Below are 27,361 nucleotides of genomic sequence, written 5' to 3' on the forward strand. Positions count from 1 at the left end.
CCCCGAATGTTTTGTTTTATGTAATTTTGCTAGATTTTCAGGCAGGCAAGGAGAGGCACGAAACTTGTCTTCCAATCTTACTAAGCATGAATGCATATTCAAGATTTTCTATTTTTCACTCTGTGCTTCAGCTGCTTGCAGATAATTCAGTGTTGCATATTAAATATCAGCCATGAAAGAACATGGATTTAAAGCCTGTCTGTGAAGAATATTTTCATATCAGTATTGTGCAAAGCAATAAAATAGCCACAGGACCTCTCTCGTCTCAGTGTCTGAGATGGTAAAAACAAGATACTGGCCTGTTAACTAACCTGACCAAAGCCACTTAGGAAAACAACAGTTGGGATATAAATACAACAGTGGAAGGGATTTATGGAAGTTTGCCCTTTGCTTTTATGGCCAAGATGTATTCTGACAAAATCATGCAAGTCACCTTACACGATACAAAAAAAATACTGACTTCACACCAGAAGAGCTGTGAGTACACGCTCAATGCAATGAGCAATGTAACGTAAAATAATCTGTTTCCTGATGGAAGACTAAAAGTTGATAAGTGTGGGAACTATTGGATAAGAGCTGTTGGAAATGGGGACAGTGATTAAAGTCTCAGCTCCGTGCTCAAATTTGGGTCTATGGTACTTAGAGGAGGAATTTTTATATATTTATTTGTAATGTGTCAAATGTTAGCAAATGAGTTTTTGACACAGCAAGACAATGTTGTATTCCGTGCTCTGAGGAGCTGGTTCTATCGTAAAGCTGCATAATTATCCCCACCAATTAAACTTTGTTTTTTAGGATGTTACTGCTTTTTTCAAATCAGAAGGATGTAGCGTACGTATTCCCTAACATCATTCATCAAACTGAAGTAAAATGTCAGCTGAATTACTGAGAGATCACAGTCTGTCCGTACCCAAGGTGGGAATATGCAGGGGCAGAACTCTGCGTTTCAGTGACCCTTCTCGCTAATATCTGCCTTAGGCCGTCTTTGTGCCTTTATAAGAACTCAGATTACGTCCCGAGAGGCACTGACAAGCGGGGCAGGTCTCAAACTGAGCAGGAAAGAGTGGATCAGAAGATCACACCAAAGAAGAGGTTGGATTTTCCTAGTGGAACATGTACCATTGGGACCAACAAACCTGAGCCCCTGGTTCTACCACACTCAGAGGAACAGATGAGTTTGCAGTGAGGGGAGGTAACTCAATTTCTCCCTTTCTGCATCATTTCTGCCTGTTTCTGGTGGATATTTTACTCTGTATAATGATGGGAGCCGGTTTACCTTTTCAGTGCATTCAGGTAATAACTTGTTGATAATGTAGTGGATAAGATAAAATTCGTATCTAAATGGAAGAAAGTTTTGCTGTGAATTCAGTAGGGCTTTATATGTCGTCTTAGAAGTATTCATATCCTGTTATTCAAGTCACTAACCTGACGCAGACCCTTAGTGAGTCACTCGAGAGAGAGGAACGCTGCACTGGCCGGGCTGCCTCTGATTATAGCAAAGAATCACATACATACAAAAAGAAATTTTACTTCTTCAAAGCACTACTGTTGATGGCAGAAAAATACTGTTTCCCCATTTTTATCTTGAAATTATAATTCTACTAGAGTATAGGGGAAAAACCATTTATATCTCAGTCTCCCTTTGCCTCGCTGGACTGAGCTGTTGGTTCCCTATCTCATTTGTGCATTAGTGTTTGCCACAGGTCTGCTTTACATGTCATAGAAGCTTCCTGAGCTGGTCCCAAAGGTTTTTACTCCTCTATTCTTGCAGGCAGACCGGTCTAAAAGATTTGAAAAATGACATTAATTTCTTCCGGTACAGCCCTGCAACCTGGATGTTTTGGGAGTTTCATGGCTCTGGCACACTTGCCATCATTCAGAATTAGACATCTAAGGAAAAGAAATGCAAGACACTGAAATACTACTTTGCAAGAAAAAAGGCCCAAAAGGAAGAAAAAGGAGGGGAAAAACACTTCTGAAAATACTTTAAATCTAATCTTTTAGAGAGCAATCTCTTAAGCTTTTTGGAAAGAAGATTTAGTGGTTGGTTACTTGTAGCATATTTATTTTTACAGAGGGAAAAACAAACAGGATATAAACAGCCTCTTTAATCTGGTAATGAAAGAAACAGGCCCTGAAACTGAAGACATCCTCAAACAGAAACAAGGTACAGTTTTCTGTCAGTGGAGTGATTGTCTTCAGGCACAAATGGCAATGGAGAAGAGATTCTCCATTTCTCCATTTCTTAGTGTCTCTGAATGCAGCTTAGATGCTTTATGGAAGATCAAATTTTAGTCAAACTCAAGCCATGTTTTAAGTGATAGGAAGCAGTTGAGCTCAGGAGTCAGGAAATGGGAAGGGCCTTGGCTATCCTGGAGATCAAACCAGATGGTCCAACAGATACTTCTGGCTGTTAACTGCATGCATCTGAGCCTGGGGAGTGCCTGGCTATCTAGGAACGCTATATTTAACAAATAAAATATTGTTTTACAGCTCATCTTGTTTGGAAAAGTAGAAGCCTTGGGATATTTCATTGGTTTGATGATCGGATTTTCACTAGATATATCCCATTCTCACTTTTCGGATGGTGGTATCATCGTTGTTTCTATCGTCTCTGCTGTATTTTCAGCAGACAAAAAGTCTGCTTCAGAAGGAATCTGCTACTTTATAGCTGTCCGGCCTGTGTTACCTTGAAGGGAGTATGTGTGTGGAAGCGATGAACGTGATTAAAGTAGGGTCTGCGGTTTCAAGTCAGGCTGGAAAAACAAGACATTGTGATGTGAGGAGAGGAAGAAGGTTTTGGGTTTACACAGAGTGGGTGATTAAAAGTAATTGCAGTGAAGTTTCTAATCATTAGATCTCTGGTGAATCATTTTTGAAAAGCTTTGCAGAAATGAGTTTCCACAGGAATTAAAAGAGATTTAGCACTGCAGCACATATGGCAATTGTCCTTTCTAGGTGCGTTAGGAGACAGAGGCACAGCCTGCAGTAATAGTCTATGTATTCTTGTGTATTATCTCATTGAGATAGCAGCAAGAGGTGCTATTTAACTAAAAAGTTCCTCCACCGTGAGACATCTGAAGTGGAAAGCTGGGTTTGCCTAGGTGAGAATACCGCTAGATGTGACCAAGAAGCTGGGGAAGATTTGAGATGGGCATGATATATCTGTGCAGGTCTGGGAGGCAGGGTATCCCAGGAGAGGAGTTTGCAAGAGGTATGAGGTTCAACTCAGCTGACCACAGCTTAACATCGGAGCCAGAATTCATCTTCGTATGTTATCAGTTTCATTCATCAGCTTCTGCTCGTTTGTGAGCTGCCACAGCTCAGAGCTTCCTAGCTTCTGAGTTTCAAAACTGGCTAGCTTAACCTCTAATTTTGAAAAGAGAAATAAGAAATGCTTTTAAAGTTGCTGGTCTCTGATCTAAACCGTGCTGAAAACTTCACCTTCTGTTTTCAATGCCATCACTTGTTACACTAGCTACAGTTACCCACGTTCACTGCAGTGGTCTCCCTATTCCTGTAAATTTGGAGGAAGAATGTAATATTCCTGTTCTGGATTGCACAGCTCGGCTGCAGCTATGTCTCAGCAATTCGGTACTAAACGCTTTCATATGAACCGTTGTCAAAAAAGTCATCAGAACTTCCTCTGGTGACAGCGACCAATCCATGAGGACAACTGAAACAAGAAGTACCTGTGGCTTGAGTTCCGTGTAAGCCCTCTTTTAAATGACACTCAGGAAGTACCCTGTGGTGCCAGGCTTGCTGACTTTTGTGATTTTATAATAGATCTCGTACTGTTTAGAGGTTTACTTTCTTAAAAAAAAAAAAAAAAAAAAAAAAAGAAAGCTCTCCAAGATTTTCTGAAGATCTCAACTGTTAGTTTTAACAAGTAATTTATAGCTTTTATGTTTATAGGTCGAGGAGGATTACTGAAGAGAATTTAAAAAGAGAAGACTAGCAAAAGGAACACAGTGTTTGTTTTTTGAGCTGATCTCATGATTTTTGGTTTCCTGATTCATGATTCTGTCGTGTTGGTGGTAATACGAGTGTCATTTAATGGAAATGAACAGTCTCTTCTCTCTTTCTACATCTGTCTAAACAGCCCTATTTTCTTTAAAGCACACAACTCCTGCGTTACTGGCTACTGAGACTAATCGCACAAAGAAATTACAGTTTCTATGGGGAAAGAGACCAAGGGAGTCCAACTATGTTATCCTTCTTATGTCCTGAGCCTGCCTTTTAATGTGGCTATAGTATTTAGGGAAGATTTATGTTGAATATGAAAACTACTGGCTCAAAAATGAAGAAATTTAATTCTGGGCACTCTCCAGCTTCTGCTCTCACTTATTTATTCCTGAGTTTTGTGATGAGGGTGAGAAAACAATGAGCCTGAATTGTGGTGTGAATTTGAAAAATAGAGAACTTGCTCAGTTTTACTTGCCTAACTTCTGCAGTAAAAGAAGCCTTATTTCCGCAGCTTGGAACAAATTGCAGATGCATTGGAGGAAGGGAACATAAAACTATTTCTTGCACATTGCTTGAATGATGTCCCAAGTTCGCCTACCACCCACTTCCAATCCCTCCCAGAATTAAATATGAGTAACAGTACTGGACTCTGCATCACTTTCAAAGCCTAAATGCAAGACATGCTTCCTGAATATGGATGTTATCGAAAGAAACAGACTGAGGAAGTAGCTTTTAGCCTGGAAAACAGAAGAAACGAGTAGAAAAAAAGTAGAGCCTAGTACGCCTGTTGTAACCACTCATACAAAGAAGAGAAAATATCCACAGCTCGAACAAGGATCCAAACAAGCACTCTGTCTCTTGACTCCTTCCTGTCCCTGCTCCCCGCATTACATTTGCAGAAGTTTTGAGTCTTTCTCTTATTCTTAGGGTTTGAACCATATCTAAAGTGAGCCCATACACATCAGGTCCAATGACATGAAAACTTGGCTGTCCAGCTTTTTCTCCCTGCAGAGAGGGCTTGTGGGACACTTCTATTCAGACCCCGTTTGACTCAGTACCTTGACCCAAGGGCAGGCTTTTGGTCCACAGAGATCTAATGGGGCAGGGAAAATTCGCACAGGTTTTCAAATGTCTGGATGAGATGAACTCAGAACTAAGCATAGTTTAAAATGCTTTCGTTGGTCCCAGAAAATTTTATGACTCTGTATGTCATCTAATCTTAGTGCTCTGTTTCCCTATCAAGCTCAGCCTTCTAGTTAGGCAACTTCTTTCACTTTTAGAATTTGGGAAACTGAAGCCCTCCGATGGTTTTGTTTTTTGTTATGCATGTCATACATGCTTGATAAAGGATGCTGAACACCTCCAGATCTGGCGTTAAGGAATAAGTTCACAAGGTTGGGGGGATAGTAGTGTTGCATGATCCTAGGTCTAATTTCTCTGCTATTTCAAGGTGGTGCCCTGATTCATTGCTCCAAGTAAAGATCCAGGAGACTACTCTTCTGGTGGATCTGACGTGGGGAGAGCGTTTTCCTTTCCTAGCCTCCCCAGTCTCCGCTCTGGTGAATGTGCCCTTCCAAAGGCAGGGGCAAAATGACTGTGTTCTCTTTGTGCATCCTGGGATCACACCCACACAGAAATGCTCTTCTCAAGGATGTTTTTCTTTCTCTCTCGTGAGCAGCTGAGTCAGTGCACGTAGTCCACAGCAGGCAAATATCATGCCTTGCAAACACGAAATAGGCTGCCACAAGTCCCACATGAGGATAAAGCCCATTACTCACTCAAGCTCTCATCTACCCTGAGGATGGTACTGAGGAGTAATACCAGTAGTGAATACTGAGGAGTAATACCGGGAGTAATACCAAGAACTGTTTATTTCTTTTTTTCTTTATTTCTTCTGTCCTCTTAAAACTGGAGATGGTGCTCTTTTGGTGCCTTAGGATTGATGAACTTAGCTTTCTCCTTTGCTTATCTGCAACCACCCAGCAACTCAGTTACTAAGCTAAGAAATAACTGTGCTGTGATCTGTTTCCCAGAACCATAACAAACAAAGAGAAACCTTACAGGACACTGGAAGCTCTACAGAGAGAAAGCTAAAAAAGACTGTCTCTGCATGCAAACAATAACCTCTTTCTAATTATTTTTGGAAACAAATTTCTCCAGTTGTGAACAATGGTGTGTTATTAGTATCAATGAGTCCACTTGTTAGAAGTACAAAAAAATGTCCTGGGTGCTTGCCATGGCTGCAGAGAGTTCTCTGAGCCTGGGCTCAAAGTTTTGAATTAATTTAAAATCAAGAATTTGATTTTTGTTTTCCATTTCTTTCTAACTTGCTCTTCTTTTTGTTTTTTTTTTTTCCAGACTTATAGTTATGCCTTGAGCAGGTTCAGTTTGAAGAAAGTTTATCATTTGAATAGATCAGGGTCTTTCATATCATGTATCTAGGTATTTGTGTGTGTGTGTGTGTGTGTGTGTGTGTGTGTGTTTTTTTTTTTAAGAAGGAAGCTAATCTAAGCAGTTATTATAGTAAACTGAGGTAAATGTTTAGAAATTAGTCATTTAAACCATGTCACAGCTATTCCAGCCTTTCTGTTCTAGGTCAGATCTTATCAGATTTATGCTAATTTATCTGCATTTTAAATAAATAGTTTTTGTGGTTATTCAATAACGTTTTACCGTCTTTTCGTGATAAGGTCACTTCCAATGCTGCCGCAGCTGCGGGAAAGATAGGAAAAGAGTTTGGTATAGAGGTTGGACTATAATGGGTGCTCTGATTTTTGACATGCTCTGATTTTGGTTAATTTTTTGCAACTTGAACTCCAGATCTAGCTTTAAATTACAAAGTAGGGTTACTCCTCCATTAATTTTTAGTCCTGGAGCTTCAGCCTAAGATGTGAAAATTGAGCTCAATTCTTTTCTCGTTTTTACATCAGCAGCAGTGCTAGTAAAGAACCCAAGATCATTTTCAATATATGTAGCCAAATCTGGGATGGTGAGAGCAGTAAGAAGTAGGTAAGATTTAGAAGCATGCCCTGTGCCCACATGTGAAGTTTGTAATGTGCACCGCAATAATCAGTGTGTGTTATAGCTCACAGTGAAAGCCACGATCATTGTCTGACTACAGTAAATAAATTCATGGAAGCTCAGAACTAGATGTGTCCTGTTCACTGTGTCTAGTTTACAGGTATTGCTGATACTGTATCATATGCTGGAATTAATAAGCTCCTCAAGACCTAGATTAAAATGAGTTAGTCTGTTGTTCTCACTACTTCTGCTCATAGCTGTTCCAGTTACTTACTTCTCTTTGGATTAGCTATCTCAGAATTTCTAGTCTAAATTTATTCATGGTCAATATGATTAGTAGTGCCCATTTGGCCTTGTACAAGTGTTGTCCTAAGGCATAAACAGCTCTTTTTCATTGATTCATTTATAAAGATCACGTCCACCGTCAGTCCTTGTTTTTCAAATATAAGCAAGCCAAACTCTTTAGTCGCCTCTTGCAAAGCTGGCTCTCCACTTCATGATGTGCTCACAGCACCTTCTCTATACTTGTTCCTGTCTGAATGTGTATGTCTTCTTCCAGCAAAGTTTTCAGAAGGCTAATGCATGGATGATTTATGAGTTGGTTATAGAAGACCTAACATAGAGGTGTTTCAGAGGTCTTCCAGAATGTCAGTGGTAGGGCTGAGAAACAGCCAACCTCTCCTCCTCCCCCTTTGCTTTTATCATTAGAACTTGCTCCCTATTTTTAAAATACCAGTGTTTCACATTCAGTGACTGAGCAAATTTTGCTTCTCACCTTTTTTCACCTGCACTAGGGGACCAGCTATTTGGACAGGATGTACTGACTGAGAGACTTTATTTTCCAGGGAGGCTCAGCTTTTTCTCCAGCATCTATCATTACTGAGAAGAGAGCACAGACTCAAGTGGCAATCCTGGCTGACGATTTGGGATGCCCTTCATCCACTAGTGAGGAAATTGTAGCCTGCCTCCGCCAGATGCCTGCTCGTGTCCTCAATAATGCACAGACGAAGGTACGCCATAGTAGTATGCATGTCATTGTGTAAAGAACTAAAAATAAGTTTCCATGGGCAGGAAGTTGTGAGGAAGCTTGAAAAATAAATTTGGGGCCGAATCCCTGTGAAAGAGGAACCACAATGGCTTTAGTAGAGTGATGCTGATTTCCGTGATGCACCAAACTCTGGCCTAAAAATACTTTCAGCTTGATTCTTCTTTAGATTAAAATCCCTTTACGCTTCTTTGACCATATCTTCCAAAATGATTCCAAGTATTATTTTTACCTTCTTTCAGTCCCCGCTCTACTGCCAGAGGATCCTATGCCGGTGGAGAATCAAGTCTCTGTAGCTTTGATAGTAGATTTTTTTGCAGAAGAGGAGGTAGGAAGGGATATCAATGTTTTGACTCTATACTGAGCTTATCAAAGCTGCAGTACAAACAGTTTTAGAGATGGATCCTTTTCCTGCAGAGGAAAACACCCACCAGCCCACCCACCAATACATTTTCCAATCAGGCACAGCACTGAGCCAATTCTTAATTTAAAATAACATTTTTACGACTAATAGGGCTATTCAGTCTCTTGGCCATCTCAGCTCTTGGCTCATCTATTGAGACGAATGACAAAGCATTGCTTCTTGCTAATTGTCAGTTTGCGCTTACGTTAACTGATCACTTGTCCACTTTAAAGCCATCAGCTCAGTTCTCTGAAACATAAGTCCAAATGGAAATGATCAAAGCAAGCTAACCAAACTGCATTATTGTTTCTTTGCTAACCTAGCTCCTAGCCATAAGCGGACCGTTCCAGTACTGGGGTCCAGTGATGGATGGAATTTACCTTCGGGAACCTTTAGCTAAAGCCCTGCAGCGTCGTCAACTTCGGAAAGTTGATCTTCTCATTGGAAGTGCTCAGCAAGATGGGCTGATCAGCAGAGCTAAGGCAATTAAGGTAGGAAGAGACTCACTATTAAGGAATTGATGTTATTACTATTATTATAGGTATATAGTAATTCTTTGCTGGCTGGACGGATTCTTTTTGACTGCTACAGTGTGTGAATTATACCCCATACAAATACGCAGGGATATTCTCCATCACCAGCCAGTACTGTTTTGGCTGATTAATGGAATTATCATACCTGTTGATTAACGCTGCTGGGAGAGATATGAAGAGGTGAGAGATCAACAGTGACTTAGCCTGCATTAGTGCACCGCAGTACGTTTTACTGACTTTAAAGACCTTTGAGTATTGCAAACTCAGTTGTACCTTACTAAGAAAAGAGCAAGGCCATATTAACCGTGGCTATTAGGGTCTTCACTGTGGAACGGGGCTCAGCCAGTCTTTTCCATACCAACTATTTCTGTGCCAACCAATTTTCTCCATGCCTATAAGTAGTACTTCTTCTTGTAAAGATGTTCCAGAACAAGGACTACCTATGACTAAGAACGGTATTTGCCTGATCTATGAGCTAGGGTTAATAAGCCCATGTTTCAGAGGATAAGCTGCTGAAGTGAAAAATAATTGTGTTTGTGCTATGCTTTGGCCATAAAAGTTCTCAAAAGCATCAAGGTCTTTCTGGAGGGTTTTTACGTCGTCTTGTGAACCCTGTGACACTGTCTGTTCTTGAGCATATCAACGTCTTCTAGTTCAGTTGCCCAGCTTTACAGCAGGAACAAAAGCACTTCCCCATTTAACATGGTTAAATTAAACTGAATGTTGCGAAGTGCTCAGATATATGATAACAGGGTCAACAGGAGAATCTAAGAAAGCAGGGACTATTTTGAGGGTTATCTAAGTGAGCTGCAGGTCTGTTGCTATCTTTCTGTAAAGGTAAGGATCTCATCTCTTACAAGGGAGTAGAAAGCCAGTCCCCATTCTCTTTGTGGTAGCCAGTACTGCATAGATCATTTTACTTCAGAATTAATGACAAAATGACCCCTTTGAGGAAGGCTCTTTGTTCTGTCTGAATAAATCTGATATTGCTTCAGTCTCCATCAGAATTTTTATCCTCTTATTTCATGTTTTCTCCTTATCTTTTGAAATTAATTAGAAGCAGAAGTCAGATAAAGGAAATGAACTCTTATCCTGCAGAGCTGCAGACAATAATCCAACTCTTGTAAGAGGGGAATAAACCATTGTAACCATAGTTCAAGTCATGTGAGGAAGATTAGGAAGTGAAATTATTTCTCTTACTGCTACTTCCACATGCTGCAGTGGCCTCTAAAACAGTTGGTGAAGTTCCATGCAGCAAATCATGATGTCAGTGAAACCCACAAGTGTGAACAGCCAGCTCTGTCAGGTTGAAATGAGAAGGAAAAGCACTTTTAACTGACAGCTTAATAGTAAAATGATACCTTTAAAAAAAAAGTAAATATAGACTATCTTTATTTACAGGCTTTCAGAAAATACAGTTGGAAGGGGATTCGAAAAGTTAGTATAACCCTGAGAAATGGTCACATCTACCGTAACCTGAGAGCGCTATTTTAAAATCTCCTGCTGTTGGAGATCCTCTGATCTCTCTTGGCAAGGATTTAACTATCTTTGGTTAGAATAACACTTCCTTTTTAGGTATTATAATGGTACCTAGGAACCTCACTTGGTGCTACTGCTATAAATCACGATCTCTCTTCCAAAAAACACTAGTCATGGTAGGTAGTTGTATTTTGTTTTCTCCCTTTTGACTTCCTTAAGCCATTTGCATGTTCTTACTAAAAACTGGTGACTTTTTCCATCCATATTTTCCTGTTATTTTTCTCTTCCTGTGTCTTTAGGTTTCAGGGGCCTGAGGGAATACTATTGCTTTGAATTGTCTGTCTTGCTGTCTTAGGTTTGTTTTCTTAAAGATGTGCTGCAAGGTTAAAGCTTCCTGTTTTCTTCCTTATCCGAGCACCTAGTATATTAATTGCTGGGAAATGGTAGTACTTCTTCCTTCATTGAACTGTTTAAAAAAATGTATTTTCCAGGTGCTCAAGAGCATTGGTGCATCATAGGCATAACCATGCATGGTTGCAATCAAACTCAGCTAATAAAGTCCTGAGCAGGCCACAGACATATTTAACCACAGTGGGTGATGGTTGTTACTGAGAAGTATGCGCACTCTTTTCTCCATCAGAACGTCACGAGGAATCGTAATCTGGGCTAACTCTCCTCTCCTTTTCCCACAGTCAGCCAAGAAGAAGGATTTGAGAGAACCCGTGCTGTATCTCCCTCTTCTGTTTTATTAGTTTAAAGGTTTCTCTTGAAGTGGATCTGGCTTGCATTTGTTTGGGAAAATCCAAAGCCAGTTCCACTCATATTCTAAGGGAAGTGGAATCGCTTGGCTGGTTGATAAAGCATTGAGCTGAACTCAGGGAACTGAGCTATTGTTCCCAGGTGGCTTCTGACTGCAACCACTTGTTTAATCTAGCCTGTAAAGAGGGGACCAAACCTTTCCGGGGCAAAAATACCTTCTCTTATGAATATTGCAACAAGGAGAAAATCCACCTGTGATTGTGGATATGCTCCAATTCTGTAGGGAGAAGAGCCATGTGGGTACTTGGGTAGATAAATGGCACAGCTAAAGGGTTCTGTGGCAAGTATGCGAAGCTGGCAAAGTCCTTTGTTTCCATCTCATGTAGAATGACAGATTGAAGCGTAGCTAGATGCAGAGGATGGAGATGGAAAAACTTAGGCCTGCTGGCCAGTTCCCCCAGTTACTGGGACTATCTATGCTAGCAAATTCAGGTAATCCTGCCTGGGCTTGCTCTCTTAATTGTGGTTCTGTAAATGGTGAGGAGACACTTTTAGCCACGCACACAGAAGGCTGCTTGAGACAGGATACAAATCTGATCACCTTAGACTGGAGTTGCATGCAAGCTTTACAAACTCTTACCAGTCAAGTCTTATAAGTGGGGCTAAAACCTCCAGACTGCATCCGGACTTGGAGGTGCTAAATCCAATTTGCGCCATGTTGCTCTGTGGGGCTTACTGGTGTTTGGCTGTACTGCGACTACGAGCCTGTGCTTATGCTTGATAAGACTTTCAAATTAGCAAATAAAATAAAAAAATAAAAAAAGAGCAATAAAATAAAATGACAGAAAACACAAGAGAAACCAGTTCTGTGCTAGCAAAATATTTCTGTGTATCACTAAAGGCTGAGGTCTCTCAATGATGCTTTTAGCAGGGAGTATGGTGAACGTTCATGCTCTCTGTCCTTTCTATAGAAGTGACTGTTTTATGGTATTCACCTGAAAGCTTATTTATGTGAACTGAGACAGATTTATCACTTCCTGAAACACTTCATACTCATCCCCAGTGCAGCCATCAGATGGCTGAGACTAAATGAGAAATAAAGAAGGGTTTACTGAGGGGATGGCGAGTGCACCATAATGCACTATTAGGTGGCATATGGTGCTCTTAAGCCTGTACCCATTACCACAATTCCCATGGCAGACTTTCAGGATATTAGCTTTGAGCAGTCCCAGATTAGGGCAGCTGAGCAGGAACCTATAAAATTGTTGATTTCAATTCCCAACTGGGCAGAATTTTATTGTTATGTTATATGTGATGCTCAGGTGAGAGGATCTAATGGTTCCCATTGACGTTAAATATATAAATTCATTCATTCTGATCTGTATGTGTGTTTGTCAGCATATGCATGTATGGCAGTAGAGAACTTTTTCTAACCACCAGTGTGTTCTGGGCCTACTAGATAGTCTCTGCATTGCAAGGATTGTTACCTTTATTTTTAGTTAATACACTAAAGTTGCACTTTCTGTGTTTTCTTTCTTTATCTCCTTAATACAAATCTAACTGGCTGTAGAGCCCAGAACAGCGATATGGGGGGAGCGGGTAGATAGAAATATAATCTATTTATCCCTTGTAAGCAACCGGATCCATATAGACCAGATCTCCAGCTCCACCACAGTATAGTCAGTTCAGTTAATTTTTTTATGAGTAAAGGTATTCAGCTGCATGCAACACATGGCAGGTATGTGTATATTAACTGTAATGACCTGGGGAGCAATGTCCTGTTCAATGCCATCACTGAGGAGAATAGGCCAATATCAGCCCTTAATTTCGTCTTGCAACTGGCCGGAATCATTGAAAGCCCTCTGCTAAACTGCTAGCGGGGTCTTTCTCCATCTCTTGTGAACATTATCAAAAGCCATTAAGGCTTTGCATCACCAGAGCAGTGGAAAGCAGTTGCCTGCTGCCTTTAATTACTTTCTCATCTACTTTCTAAAATGTGTTGAAAAACCTACTATAACTCTGAGATCGGTTACTCATACCTCTTAAAAAAGTTAGCAGAAGGTAGATTTTCTTAAAAAATAATGTGCAGCTGTTTCTATTAATGTGGTAGCAGCTGTTGTGTCTACTGCTATTTGAAAAATGTTCCTTGGTCATATATTTTCTAATGGGACTTGAAATACATTTTCTAACTAGACATGGAAAAATGGTCACATTGAATCAATTTCTGAAAAGTTAAAATGCTTTTTCTTTGTAATGTTTTGTGGGTTTTATTTTCACTTCACTGCTTTGATTTGTACTATCATGTGTACTATCATTTGTACATCATGTCAGATGTTTAAATTATATTATATTGTAGTCAAAGTGACACTTGAAACCTAATGTTTCAGAATGTCTGGCAGTGTGGGATTTTTGTGTTTGATTGGAATGAAAATCTCAAAATATCTTACAAATGCTAGTTCTGTTTTTCGTCTAGCTATGCCTGTTGAGTCCTCCTTCAGCTGGCTTAACGCATCACAGAGACTCCAGTGTATCATCAATGCTTGCTGAGAAAGGTCACCAGAATTTTGGGGGCATTTTGAAGATCACAGAAACTAGTACATAAGCACAGTAAAAAACCTAAGAACGACCGCACTGAGTCAGATCAAAGGCCTATTTAATGCAGAATGCTGTTTTCAGCAGTGGCTAAAAGTGGATATTTGTAAGAGTAGGGCAAGCAAATAAGATACTTCTGCCACATACTCTCCCAGCCTCTGTCATTGTAGCTCAGCGACTTCTTAGCCTGAATCGATCTCTCTGTATTTAAAACCATCCACTGATTTTTTTTTTCCATAAACTTGCTCATGAAATTTGATCTGCAAGAGATGTTCACAGCTTGTTATCAATTTTCATATCCACAGCACCGTGTGACAAGAAGATCCTCAGCTTAACTGTGCATTGTATGAGGAACTATCTCCTTTTTTTGACTTTTCAAGTCATGTTTATGTGATGCTTCAGCTCCCAGGGTACACGATCAATCCTCTGATTTCCCCCCCCCCCCTTTAGTCTTTGTCTGTCTTTCAAGTATCTATGACAGGTATAGAATAAGGTACCAGATCCACTAACAAAACCAAAATGTAAGCATTGCAGGAAAGTTACCTTATACCAGATGCTCTACATTTAAGAACTTGGGCTCTGTTGTGATACAGAAAAGCTTGCGATCTTAACCATATTTATTGGCCAAAAGCACCAGCATCAGTCACCAAATAAGAGATTTAATCAGATAGTTAGAAAACAGCAGTGCTGCTGGTTAGTAGAGACTTGAAGTCTGCTGAAGCCAGTGGAAAGATTGCTTCTGAATTCAGTGAAGTTTCAGTCAGGTCTTCAGTGATAATTTCCATTTCTTGAGGAAAAATATGAATGTCCTTGTGTGCAAAGTGCATGATTTTGCAAGCAAGTGTGCTATGCAGTTTCATATGTGGCATCTGTGCATACAAAGTGACGTGTCACGTGTGAGTTGCCGACACTTTTTAGAATCCTGCCATTTTGCTGACACTAGCACCACATGACTATTTTCACTTTGTATGAGCCAAAATCTTGCAAAAGAAGAATTCATTACAAATACAAGGAAAATCGCTAAGATTTCTTTGGACCTTGTGATATATGGTAGCATTTTGAAATCCCTTGTAAAGTCATTTAGTTGAACTGCGCAAAGCATTAGAGTATGTAAGTAAGGACAGACCCAGGCATCAGTAGAGGGGGACTTATTTTCCATCTTTCCTTTCTGTGGATCTGTTGAAAAGTAATTATTCCCTCTGTACTTTCAATGTAGGGTTGTGAAAAGACCTTCTAGCTGTGTGATGAAAACCAGCTGTGGGCCATCAAAATAATATATTCAGTAAAGCATCTATGGTAACTTGACTGAGCAGACAGTGATCTATTTTGCTTCATATTAGTTGCCCAGAATAATACAGGCAGTTTATTAGATCTTTCTCTCTGGAATTCATATATGAAGTCTTAGCCAGTGTGCACCTGCAAGGTGCTCTCTTCACAAGGGACTTGATCCACAGGAAAGCTGAGGTTCCAGACATTTTTTTCCACGAAGTTGCTCTGTTTCCAAACCTGGAATAAATTCTGTCTGAAAAAAAAAAGTGGGAAAAACCTGAAAGGATAAAATCAAATACTTTCTCAAAGAAAGATACGTTGAAAGAAACTAGCAGGCTTAACTTCATTTAAAATAAGATCAGGTAAACAGTTTGGGGTAGGTGATGGTCTCCTTGCTTTCAGTAATTCTGCAGTGGCATGGGCTCAATGCTCTGAGTGAAATGCCTTTGTGTCAGGAAAGGTGTCCATCTGTAGAACTCAAAAAGGGCATTTCACTGTAGGTTTGTTTGAAAGGCAAAGGGTTGTGAAGCTTGAAGACCGAGGCCGTTACCTGATTTGGGATTCGGAGAAAAGGGAATTCCTTTCTTGGGCTAAGGCAGATGTCATTCCAGAAGGGACTTAAATACAGGCCTTATAGTAGCCACATTTTCCATAGATATTTTCAAAAGAGTCACTGAGGGATATAGCCATGAAACAAAGCTATGGTCTATTAGTTTTCTGGAATTTCCAAAGGAAAGGCAATATCTCTTGTGCCCTCTTTCCCCTTTAGTTTTTCTGCAGGGAGCTCATGAGAAAGACAGCGCTGCACACAACTACATTGGAGAAATACAGTGTAAAGAGACAAGGACTATCTCTGCAAGAACCAGCCAAGAACCAGCAAGAACCAGTTTCTGCAGTATTAGAGCCATATCCACACAGCACTGTACCTATGCTTTGGACTCAGCAGCTTGGGGAGACGATCCTGTAATATGTTTTGAGGAAGCCAATCCTGCTGTGTGGTGATAGTCTTGGGAAAGCAGGAGTAGGAGTGTGCCCTACTTTTTCCCCTAGGAATCAGAGATTGTAGTAGAGAGGACTCATTCCAGCAGAGGGAGATCTGAGCCTGTATTGTTCCAGGAAAAAAAAGTGCATCTTTTGTTGTTATTTTTTTTTAATTCCATGTGTTTTGCTCTCAGAAATTTGAAGAAAGTCAAGGAAGAGGCAACAGCAAAACAGCCTTTTATCAGGCTCTGCAAAATTCTCTAGGAGGAGAAGAATCCAATGTGTTCCTTGAAGATGCAGCTACATGGTACTACTCCCTCGAACACTCAACCGATGATTATTCATCCTTTTCCAGGGCTTTGGAAAATGCTACCCGGTAAGAAATTCATATTATTAGAACTGTGTGACTGGAGTTAAGCAAGGTTTACTTTGCTTATCTCAAGTGCACATTTATATTCTGAAGAGCTGGAGAAGTTCTTATGCAAATGAGCAGAAAATGGGCAACAAGAACAGAATTTCACTTTCCATGAAGTTTCCAATGTCAGTAGTGAACAGAAATTGAAATGATATTTATATCTTCTGAAATGTTTAAATTGGCTTTCCTGAACTCTATATTGGATTCAAACTACTAACAGTTTTCTGTATATTTTTTCATATCAAAATGTCTTGTTTGTTTGTACCTTCTGCATCAACTATTGCTTGAGCATTCTCATCCCTGTGACAGTAGAACTAATAGACTGACTGTTGTTCGAAGACAGCTACCTAATTGTTTGGTTAGATACTTTTCCTAGCTGTTAGAAATTTGGAGACTTTACAGCTTCTCTTACAGACTGCAGAAATACAGAAATTAAGTAGTTTTTAGTTATTTTTAAATGGTTATTTAGGTACTTGCTAGCTTTAGATGGTCAACTTTGAAAACATTGATTTCAGCAATTACATGAAGTTTTATATTATCAAATCTGGAAAATATATTTCTTAATAATGTCAGGCTTTCTACAGGTGAGTCTCCTATGGAAAATTGAAGCATTTGTTCAGCAAAGTGGCTCTCCACCCAGTTCTGTGCATAGCTGATCTCCATTTTGCATATAGAAAACCTATGGCAGAAGAATCCCTTAGGCTTCTTTGTGCATTTCCTTGACCCTTGTGTAATCATTTATGCCAGTGTACAGTGATTGCGTAAAGTCGCCAAAGCAGCATTTTACTCCCCTTATCTGTGGTTTTCCATGATGAGAGAAAACAGAATCGGGCAGTAGGGTACTTCAGCAGGAATGTAAAGTCTTAGGGTGGAGCTGAGAGAAAACATGATTTGCAGCTCTTGCCTCCTGCTTGATCCATTAGGACACACCATAGACTTTCAATACCTCCCAGCTTCTTCCAGTGCCAATAGTTGTAATGTGATGAAACGTTAGCAGACACACAAACTGCTTAGTCCACTGTTCATACGCACCCATACTTTGAATTGAAATATTGCAGTCAGGGACCATCAGGAGGTGGATGTTGAGCACTGGGATTGAGTCCCTGGCTAGGGCCATGTTCAGACCACTTATTATACGTGCGTAACTTGGACCTTGTGATCTTTCTCTTCATTGACTGGGTATGGCTTCAGGTCCAGCAGCTCTGGATAACAGTCAGCTTGAATAGTTCATTGCCCTGTTGAACCAAGACTGCACAGAAGTCATAACACCAAAGCTGGGCACCTGTGGTAGGCCACAGGGACTAGTTGGTATCTTTAGCTTGGGTCACATGGGGGCTTTGATATGCTGCTTAGTCTACAGAGAAGGCTGTTGATTTTGTTCTTTCCTGCCCTGGGAGCCAGTTTGCTCTAGCTCTCCTAGCTTGAACTAAGAGAGCTATGTGGAGTCTGTGCCCATTTCTGTGAAAGGAGGAAAGCAGAGATGAAATCCTCTTTCCTCCTTTTCACTGCCTCTCTGCAAAATCTGGGGCTGAGTGTTTAAGTGGAATACGTTTTCAGAAAAAAAATCAAAAAGCTCTTTCCCCTTTTCTATCTCCGCTTAATGTGCAAATTTGTTTTGAAAACTCTTTCTATTTCCAAGGTGGTTTATTTTATAACGTGCTCATCTGAGTGCTCCTAGTGTGCCACCCAAGCCGTTTCAAGCCTGTTTTGAGAAGAGACATCGTAGCTACCAGCTTGTGGTATCTGCATTCTCAGCACTGCAGTTTTCTGCGCCGTGGCAGGCCTCTCTGTGAGACATTAGAGATGAGCTACTCCTTTTGGTAGCTGTTTGGCCATCATTAGAGTCGCTGGCTGTTGCTCCAGGACAGCCTCAGGGAGCAGGGGATGTAAAGGAGCCAAAATTCCCTTGGAAAAGTCCGATCCAAGACAGCAGTGACCAAATCTGTTTAGGGAGCGTTTCTGGGTGGTACAGGTGTGCCGCTGTGTTGAGGTCATGGAGTAAACGAGCAAGAAGGGTGTGGGTTCATCTGCGTGCCATTTATCAAGTTGAGCACCATGATGCATTTGCCTTATCTTGTTGTCTGTCCCAACCCCTGGCTACCAGTCACTGCAGTGTCTGGGGGCACCACATGTGGCTTCTAGTATAAAAACACTTGAAAGCACAGTGGTTTATGCGCATGAAAGTCAGAGTTAGAACTCATCTTGAATCTCTTCTTCACCACTGTTAACCACAGGGACTATAATTTTTTGGTCAGCTCAAGAGGTTTTAAACCATAATAAAGCACTGAAGAGATTAAGTTTTAACCCTTCTTCCCATCAAGATATACCTCCATAAGGATCCATCACAGCTCAGGGCTGTCACATTCTGTTACCCACGTTCATTCCAGGACTCAGCGTGGTGCAAACCCTAGCTCTGACTTTCACAAGCCTATGCCAGCTAGCATGTCTCCTGTCTGCAGCAGGAATGCAGTATACAAATATCCCTTCTGACTCTCAACCTGTGAGAACCCCACAGCATCGTCATGGGCGTAAGAATTACCTGCTTATTCATCCTATGAAGGAAACGACTTCCACAGGGAGAGAAGTGGTTGGCTTAAAGACTCACCATGAGCAAGCAGAAGAATCAGAAATGAGATCAGGACACCTGATGATAATCCCTTGCTTTAATGACTTTGAAAATTACTCCAGCTGCAGCAGAGAAGGGAGTCAGCAACTACAGAATTGCAGTTACTTACCTCAGTATTTCACAGTGGGAAGAGAGAAGGGTTTTGTCTTTTTGTTCTTTTCTTTTTTCTTTTTTAACGAAAGACCTATCACCAGCATAAATATTTAACCTAAGAACAGCTTTATGTTAGGAAGTTCTAATTAGTTGCTCAACTATTAAAAAGATTATAAAGAATGAGAAAGCATCATAAGTGGTTGTTATAAACTATGTACCTTGTGCATATATTGTGATTTTAAAGCGTTTCCACTTTTAAGATGATTTTAGCTGCAATTCTCTGATATTTTGTCCAGGTATAAAATGAGTTTCACTTTTCCTTTTTTCTTTTCTTTTTTAGTTTTTTTTTTTCCTTTTGTAGGGAGGGGGCAAGCATTCTGTGCCTGTAAGAAACAGATATTTTATTTCTGGGGTTACTATTTGTGTTTTTAATTTCCTCCAAATAGTTGACTTTTTTCCCTGTAGCGCCAACTGAGAAACAGTTTTCAGTGGTGAATACATCTCAAAGCATTTCTTGAGAGCTAATGCTCTCAACAGATTCCCAACTTTGAAAAGTCCATCTGCTTCTGTAAGCCTCATGCTGGTAGGTATGTGAAGAGCAGTAACTTTCATTTCATATGGGTGTTGTCAACTGTAACTGTCAAAGAGCATTGTGGTCAGTCAGCCCATGGCTTGTGGTCTCGGAGATGTGCTTAAAATAAACTCTGCTGAACTAAGATAGCTGCCCCACTAGTGGCTTTCATAACCATAATAGTTAAATAAAGTAACATGTTTTTATGCTTCTCTGACACTGTTGTTTCTTGCCATCGGTCATGCTTCTTTTTGCCAATCAAGTTTGAAGGAACAGCTAGTGTTTCAGGTTCACTAGACTGAGAATTGAAACGTTCCACTTCCGTAGCAGATATGTTTGTGTGTGTTCACGTAGTTATGGATATATAAACACCCAGAGAGTGCATTAAGTCTTTGGGCTCTTTGGGCACATGTAACATGTGGGGTGGTGATGTATGTATATACAACATTGCCTTGATCATAGTGATATATTTTGCAGTAAGGTGTCCTGCTGTGCGCCTGCCCCTGCTGAACATCTAGTACTCTTCCCAGCTAGTGCTCACCCCCATTACAGACTCTCAGACCCTCTTCTTGGGACAATGGCAGCTAGGAAGGTTTGGATAATTTTTTTTCCTTGTGATGTCTCCCTTCACTCATACCTGTATTTTGCAGTACCCGGTGATAAATCGATCATTTAACTATCTCACTGTACCCTTCTTGTTTAACTTTTCTCTCCCAGGCAGCTGCACCAGCTATTCCAAACTGCTAAGCCCTGCCAGAGAGGTGCTCTGTAGGACATCTGGAAAAGTTCCTTCTCCCAGCTCTGGAAATTCTCTCCAAAATCACACTAATCCAAAGGCAGAAGCAATATTATTGATCTTTAACCCGGGAAATACCTAAATCCTTTTATCAAATGTCATTGCAACCTAATCATTCCAGAGTAGGAATTTTATACTGTTACGTGCCTGGGCCTGCATAAACTAATGGCAAGAGGGGAGAAAGAACTGATTTTTGGCCAGGATGCTCCTTACGTGCCAAATCCTGCTTACTTAGTACCATCACCATTGTTCAACACTTTATAAAAAGTAATTTTAGATAAATTGTCATGGATTTTAAGTTGTATGGGGCTTATAGTAAGTGAATTTGGTTTGCCTCGGTGCATTTAGAAGGTTTTGGAAGATTTAAAGAAGTCTATCAATATAGAAAGAGGCCTATTGCCTTTTTTCTCATGTTATGTGACAGTATCTGTTCCCTGCTCCTCCTTTTTTATCAGTGACCAGTTTATCACATGTCCCATCATAAACATGGCCAATCACTGGGCTGCTAACTCCAGAGGAAATGTCTTCATGTACCACGTACCTGAAAGCTCCTCACAGAGCAGGTAAGGAGATGTGTTTTATTGTGTTTCTTGGATTTAGGGTAGGACAGCCTGCAAAAACAGGGCTGTCCTTTTGGGCTTCTTGTGGAGTAAATGGGTGGATGTAGGTATCTCAAATGAACAGTTCAGAATGGCCAGGGGAGGAATTAGTCTCTGTTAAATTACTTCTCTCTGTATAGAAATACTTGGTTTTGAACTGAAGCACCTTGAGTTAGATGTCTAAAGTAGGCTTCCCTTTTCAGCCAACTTATCTCTTATCTCTTTTGTCAGTTCCAGATAGGGATTTAGATTTCTTCTCTGTATCTGCCAAATCTTCTGCAAAGGGCTGGAATGTGTTTTAAGTCATCAGAAGTCAATAGATCTTAAGGTAAATGGGGTAAAATTTTCTAAGAACTCAACCTTAATTTAACACTGCCCCCTTTTGAAGTCAATGCAGTTGTACCACAATTATACTGACTGGCCTTCAGTGTGGACAGGGTCTGGGATTTATTCCTTCCTGCTCCAGCACTGTAACTTCTGATCAGCCAGCAGAATGTCTCATGGGAGGAAAAATATTTATGAAAGTGAGTTTTGGAGACTCGGGATCTATGTCATCCTTCATGTTAGCAGCTTGCTTGAAAAATTTTCAGTAGGAGAAGTTGCATCATATTTTAAATGAGAGAAAGGCCAAAACACCAGTGACAAATGTAAATGGCTTGTTCTGTAGGGCCTAGAACAAGCTGGTAGCCACAGAGTATTAAGCTGACCTTCCTTGGTTTTATTTTAGACATAACCCCTCCCAGAAGTCACGATGAGACACTAGTTTCCAGGCAGTGGCTGGCACTTTGTGCTGCTGTGTGAGATACCACGGTAGCTCCTCGTTCCTTACTCTCAAAGTCAGAGCGATCGGGGACTGCAGAGAAAGCAACCCCTATCCTAAAGCTACGCACACTCGGGTAGCGAGGCATGTAAGAGGCACTTAATTTGAAGTATCTGATAAGTGTTTCCGTATGAGAGAACAGTGGCTGCCACTGCTTCCTGTCCTGTCTAAAAAAGATTTGTGGGACTCTCTCCTTTTTCTCAGGCTTTCTCTGAAGAGATGAGCTGCTGAGACTGTTTGGAAGGGCTCAGGGAAGGGACAGTGTGTTCTTAGGGGCACCATTCGATACTGTGAAGTTACCTACAAACTATGAGTCTTTTTTTTTTTTTTTTCCTTCCTGATAGCATAGTGAAAAAGTGTTTGAAAGAAATCAGCCAAGATCTAGGTTACAGATGAAGGCCATTATGTTGCATTAACACAGACTCGCTTTCTTTTAAGCTGAGAAGAACTCAATCCTAGGGGAGCCGTTATGTCGGCAGTTCCAGCGGGAATGTTCACAGCGCTTTGTTTGACTACCAATGCGCTCAGATAAGTGACTTTTACAAGGCTCCAAATAGAGCAGGGCTGTGGTATGCCAAAAATCCAGCTGCATGAAAAGAAATGTTCTCAAATTAGCTAGCAAGTTTTGTCTTGCTCCGGAGAATGGTAGTGACCCAGTAATCTCCGATAAGATCTTATTTGAAAATAGATAAAATGATACTCATATAACTTGTAGTCACTGGTTTTCAGGCCTTCAATTGGTGAGAATTTCCTCTCCTTATCTTGTCCTGTTAAAGATTTCTCCTGTGCTTGTGTTACTTATCTCTCCTCGCACTCTCCTGAGAGGTAACAGTGTATGTAGCTCTTAGCTATAAGAGCCATTTCTGTGCGTTGATGAGTGCAGCAGCCAACCATGTGTTGCACATAATAGATATATATGGGATGTTCTCTGAATACACATACTAGATCAGTGCAGTGTAACTGGAGAAACACCTCACTAGATACTCCTGATCAGAAAATTACCTTCTCAGCCCTTTTGCGTTTGCTGAGATATAGGAACATCTTGTGAAAATCTATGGCATTATGTCCGTAGGGTAAGGTAAGAGAAAAAAAATCAGTTTTTGGTCTTTGTGTCTAAATTCTTCTTAAGATCTCAGTTTAAACAGGATATGGGCCTTTCCCTCTTTGTGTTTGTTACCTATATGATAAAGATAATTTTTTAATGATAAAGATATTTTGTCTATAATAGCTACTATTAACTATTATTTCTCTACTTCACAGGAGTATTGAAAATACTGTGTTCAGGTAACTACAGCAACGGAAGACTATTTACTGTTAGATAAAAGATTCTGACTATGGAAATAGCTATTCACTAATTAGCCTGTTACACAGGATAGCGATACATTCTACGATTTCTGCTCTATCACATCTCTCCTACTTTATCTGCTTCTCCCCGATGTGTAACAGAGGAACAGAGAGTTAAAAATGCAGAGATGTGGAAGTACTGGTATTTCCTCTTGTTTCACATGGAGCCGTCCCTTAATAACTCACAGCAAAATGTACAAGAGTGAGGAGGAAGTCAGCCAGTAAAAGACAGACCCAACTGCAAAGATGCAAAGTTGACAAAAAGTTATTCTCAAGGAGGAATTTTTCTAGTACAAGTCAATTAACAAAAGTTTGTGTGACTGCTGGATGTTTCTAAAATGTATGCACACATCCATGCAGACATGCATAGACACAGGGCTGGGATTAAACAGCCCACTCTATATTGATGTTCACAACATATGTGGAAAATCTTATAAAACCATGACAGATAAATAGATAAATGTAGATAAATGGAACTTGCAGAGAGTAAGCGAATATCCTCCTTCCACGTGGGAGCTTTCTCTCAAGTTTGGCATGATGCTGAGTCTGCTTTAGTCTTCAGTTCCTATTTGAGTAAGGAGTGTGATGCTTAGCCAACTCCTGCATTCATGATCTGCAGCAAAAATATATATAACCCAGATGTCATTTCCTCACTCTCTTTTTCAGAACACTTAGGCCTTGGAGTAAACAGTCATTCTAAACAACAAGGGAGGAATGTGAGTGCTCAGCATTGGTTAGGATTAGTGTGGCAGGCTACAGCATAGTTTTAGTTACAGTAAAGAAATATGTGATAGGAGAAGTATGTTTTGACAAGGATAATATTGTTAACTGTACAAAGATTCTCATTGTTAACCCTAAAGAGATCTCTAGGTGATTTCTCATGTTAAAGATAGATGAAGTAGCTCTGCTTTCATTTGTATTTCTGTGTGGCTGTGCCTCAGCATAGTGTCCAAGTCCCACTGTGGTGCCAAATGTGTGGTCTTAAAGATGATAGATAAAATTCAGTGTTCTAATCGCTGAGGGGACCAGATCATCAGCTGCAGTTGGGTGGCAAAGCATCATTAGTGCCATTGACGGAGTCTAAACTGAGACTTAATGAGGGCCTATCTTACAGTCATTAACATTTGTGACAATTGCTATGGTAAAGTTTTTGTCAGCTGTGGCAGATTACCCCAAGATTAATGAATTTCTGTCTATTTTGAGTCATTTCAATTGGGTTCCTCTTTCCTTCCTGGCTCTTTATACCCTCTTGTCTATGTTGCTGTAAGTTGTTAAGTAACTGCTCCATGCCAAAGCACACATAGCTGGCCATATTTCTGTAAGGCATTATATGATTCCTGTAACTCTGAGGGCAAGAAATCCTAATTTATTAAAAACACAAAAAGTTGGTGTATAAACCCATGCAGCTATGCAAGGTATTTTCATTTTCTATTTATTACATATGCTGTGCTAATAATGGAGATTCTGACTGTATTACTTCTCGTGAATATCCCTTTAATTAGGGGAGATTTTTGTGCACTTTTGCTTTTGTAATAACAGCATACCTGGGAGGCTACTCTGGCTCTCTAATCTGGCTTCCACATGTTGTCAAGTTGAAGCTCTTCCCTTGACTGTTGTTGGTGCTGTTGGTGCTATATCAGCACCAATAGCCCTGTAGGTTGGAGGGCCATGATGTAAACAGGGTACTGTGGAAGCAGACGGAAAGTTATGCCTCAGCACAGAATGGCTGAGGTTGGAAGGGACCTCTGGAGATCATCTCGTCCAACCTCCCTGCTCAAGCAGGGTCCTCTAGAGCATGTTTCCCAGGATCGTGCCCAGGCGGGTTTTGAATATCTCCAGGGAAGGAGACTCCACCACCTCTCTGGGCAACCTGTGCCAGTGCTCTGTCACCCTCACAGGAAAGTTATTCCTCATGTTCAGATGCAACTTCCTGAGTTTCAGTTTGGGCCCGTTGCCTCTTGTCCTGTCACTTGGCACCATGGAGAAGAGACTGGGCTCATCCTCTCGACACCCCCCCTTCAGATACTTGTAGACATTGATGAGATCCCCCCTCAGTCTTCTCTTCTCCGGGCTGAACAGGCCCAGCTCTTGCAGTCTTTCTTCAGAGGAGAGGTGCTCCAGTCCCCTCATCGTCTTTGTAGCCCTCCACTGAACTCTCTCCAGTAGCACCATGTCTCTCTTGTCCTGGGGAGCCCAGAACTGGACACAGTACTCCAGGTGAGGCCTCCCCAGGGCTGAGGAGAGGGGCAGGATCACCTCCCTTGACCTGCTGGCAACACTCTGCCTAATGCACCCCAGGATCCCATTGGCCTTCTTGGCCACAAGGGCACGTTGCCAGCTAACGCTCAACTTGTTGTCCACCAGGACTCTCAGATTCTTTTCCGTAAAGCTCCTCTCCAGCAGGTCAACCCCGAGCCTGTCCTGCTGCATGGGGTTATTCCTCCCCAAGGGCAGGACCTTGCACTTGCCTTTGTTGAATTCCATGAGGTTCCTCTCCGCCCAGCTCTCCAGCCTGTCCAGGTCCCTCTGAAGGGCAGCACAGTCTTCTGGTGTGTTAGCCTCTCCTCCCAGTTTAGTATCATCAGCAAACTTGCTGAGGGTGCACTCTGTCCCTTCCTCCAGGTCATTGAGGAATACATTGAACAAGACTGGGCCTAGGACTGACCTCTGGGGGACACCGCTAGCTACAGGCCTCCAACTTGACTCTGCATCACTGACCACAACCCTCTGAGCTCGGCCATCCAGCCAGTTCTCAATCCACTTCACCATCCACTCATCCAACCCACACTTCCTGTGAGGATGTGATGGGAGACAGTGTCCAAAGCCTTGCTGAAGTCCAGAAAGACAACATCCACTGCTCTGCCCTCATCTACCCAGCCAGTCATTCCGTCACAGAAGGCTATCAAATTGGTCAAGCATGATTTCTCTTTGGTGAATCCATGCTGAATACTCCTGACCACCTTCTTGTCCTCCAGATGCTTAGTGATGACCTCCAGGATGAGGTCCATCACCTTTCCAGGGATGGAGGTGAGGCTGACAGGCCTGTAGTTTCCTGGCTCCTCCTTCTTCCTGCCCTTTTTGAAGACGGGGGTGACATTGGCTTTCTTCCAGTCCTCAGGCACCTCTCCTGATCTCCAGGACCTTTCAAAGATGATGGAGAGTGGCCTAGCGATAACATCCGCCAGCTCCCTCAGCACTCGTGGGTGCATCCCATCGGGGCCCATGGATTTATACATGCCAAGTTTAGACAAAAGATCTCTAACCTGATCCTCCTCCACCAAGGGAGAGTCTTCCTTTCTCCAGCCTTCCTCTCTTGTCTCCAAGGTCTGGAATTCCTGAGGACTGGCCTTAGCAGTGAAAGCTGAAGCAAAGGCAGCATTCAATAACTCTGCCTTCTCTAGATCCTTTGTTATCAGGGCACCCGCCCCATTCAGCAGTGGGCCCATGTTTTCCCTAGTCTTCCTTTTGCTATTGATGTATTTGAAGAACCCCTTCTTGTTGTCCTTGGCATCCCTTGCCAGATTTAATTCCAACTGGGCCTTAGCCTTCCTTGTCGCTTCCCTGCACACTCTGACAACGTCCCTGTATTCCTCCCAAGTGGCCTGTCCCCTTTTCCACATTCTGTGTACTTCCTTCTTCTGTTGGAGTTTTGCCAGGAGTTCCTTGCTCATCCAGGCAGGTCTCCTGCCCACTTTGCTCGACTTCTTACTCAGAGGGATGCACTGCTCTTGAGCCTGGAGGAAGTGATGATTGAATATTAACCAGCTTTCTTGGACCCCTCTTCCTTCTAGGGCCCTACCCCATGAGATTCCCCTAAGTAGGTCCCTGAAGCGGCCAGAGTCAGCTCTCCTGAAGTCCAGCATTGCGATCCTACTTATTGCCCTGCTTCCTCCTCGTAGGATCCTGAGCTCCACCATCTCATGGTCACTGCAGCCAAGGCTGCCCCCAACCTCCACATCTCCAACTAGACCTTCTTTGTTTGTTAGTACAAGGTCTAGCAGCACACCTCTCCTTGTTGGCGTCTCCACCACCTGCGTCAAGAAATTATC

At 41.5% G+C, this 27,361-nt stretch overlaps 1 protein-coding gene across 1 annotated transcript in view; it reads left to right on the top strand.

The window, feature by feature from the left end:
• The window catches only part of TG (thyroglobulin), a 167,560-nt gene that overhangs the window by 126,311 nt on the left and 13,888 nt on the right, over positions 1 to 27,361 (top strand). The window contains exons 42-45 of the mRNA XM_068933768.1: positions 7,833 to 7,997; positions 8,759 to 8,926; positions 16,243 to 16,424; positions 21,005 to 21,112. Coding sequence (XP_068789869.1) covers positions 7,833 to 7,997; positions 8,759 to 8,926; positions 16,243 to 16,424; positions 21,005 to 21,112 — 623 coding nt within the window. The remainder of the gene's footprint in view (positions 1 to 7,832; positions 7,998 to 8,758; positions 8,927 to 16,242; positions 16,425 to 21,004; positions 21,113 to 27,361) is intronic.

The sequence above is a fragment of the Struthio camelus genome, chromosome 2 (genome assembly GCF_040807025.1).
Source record: "Struthio camelus isolate bStrCam1 chromosome 2, bStrCam1.hap1, whole genome shotgun sequence".
In the NCBI taxonomy this organism is placed as follows: Eukaryota; Metazoa; Chordata; class Aves; order Struthioniformes; family Struthionidae; genus Struthio; species Struthio camelus.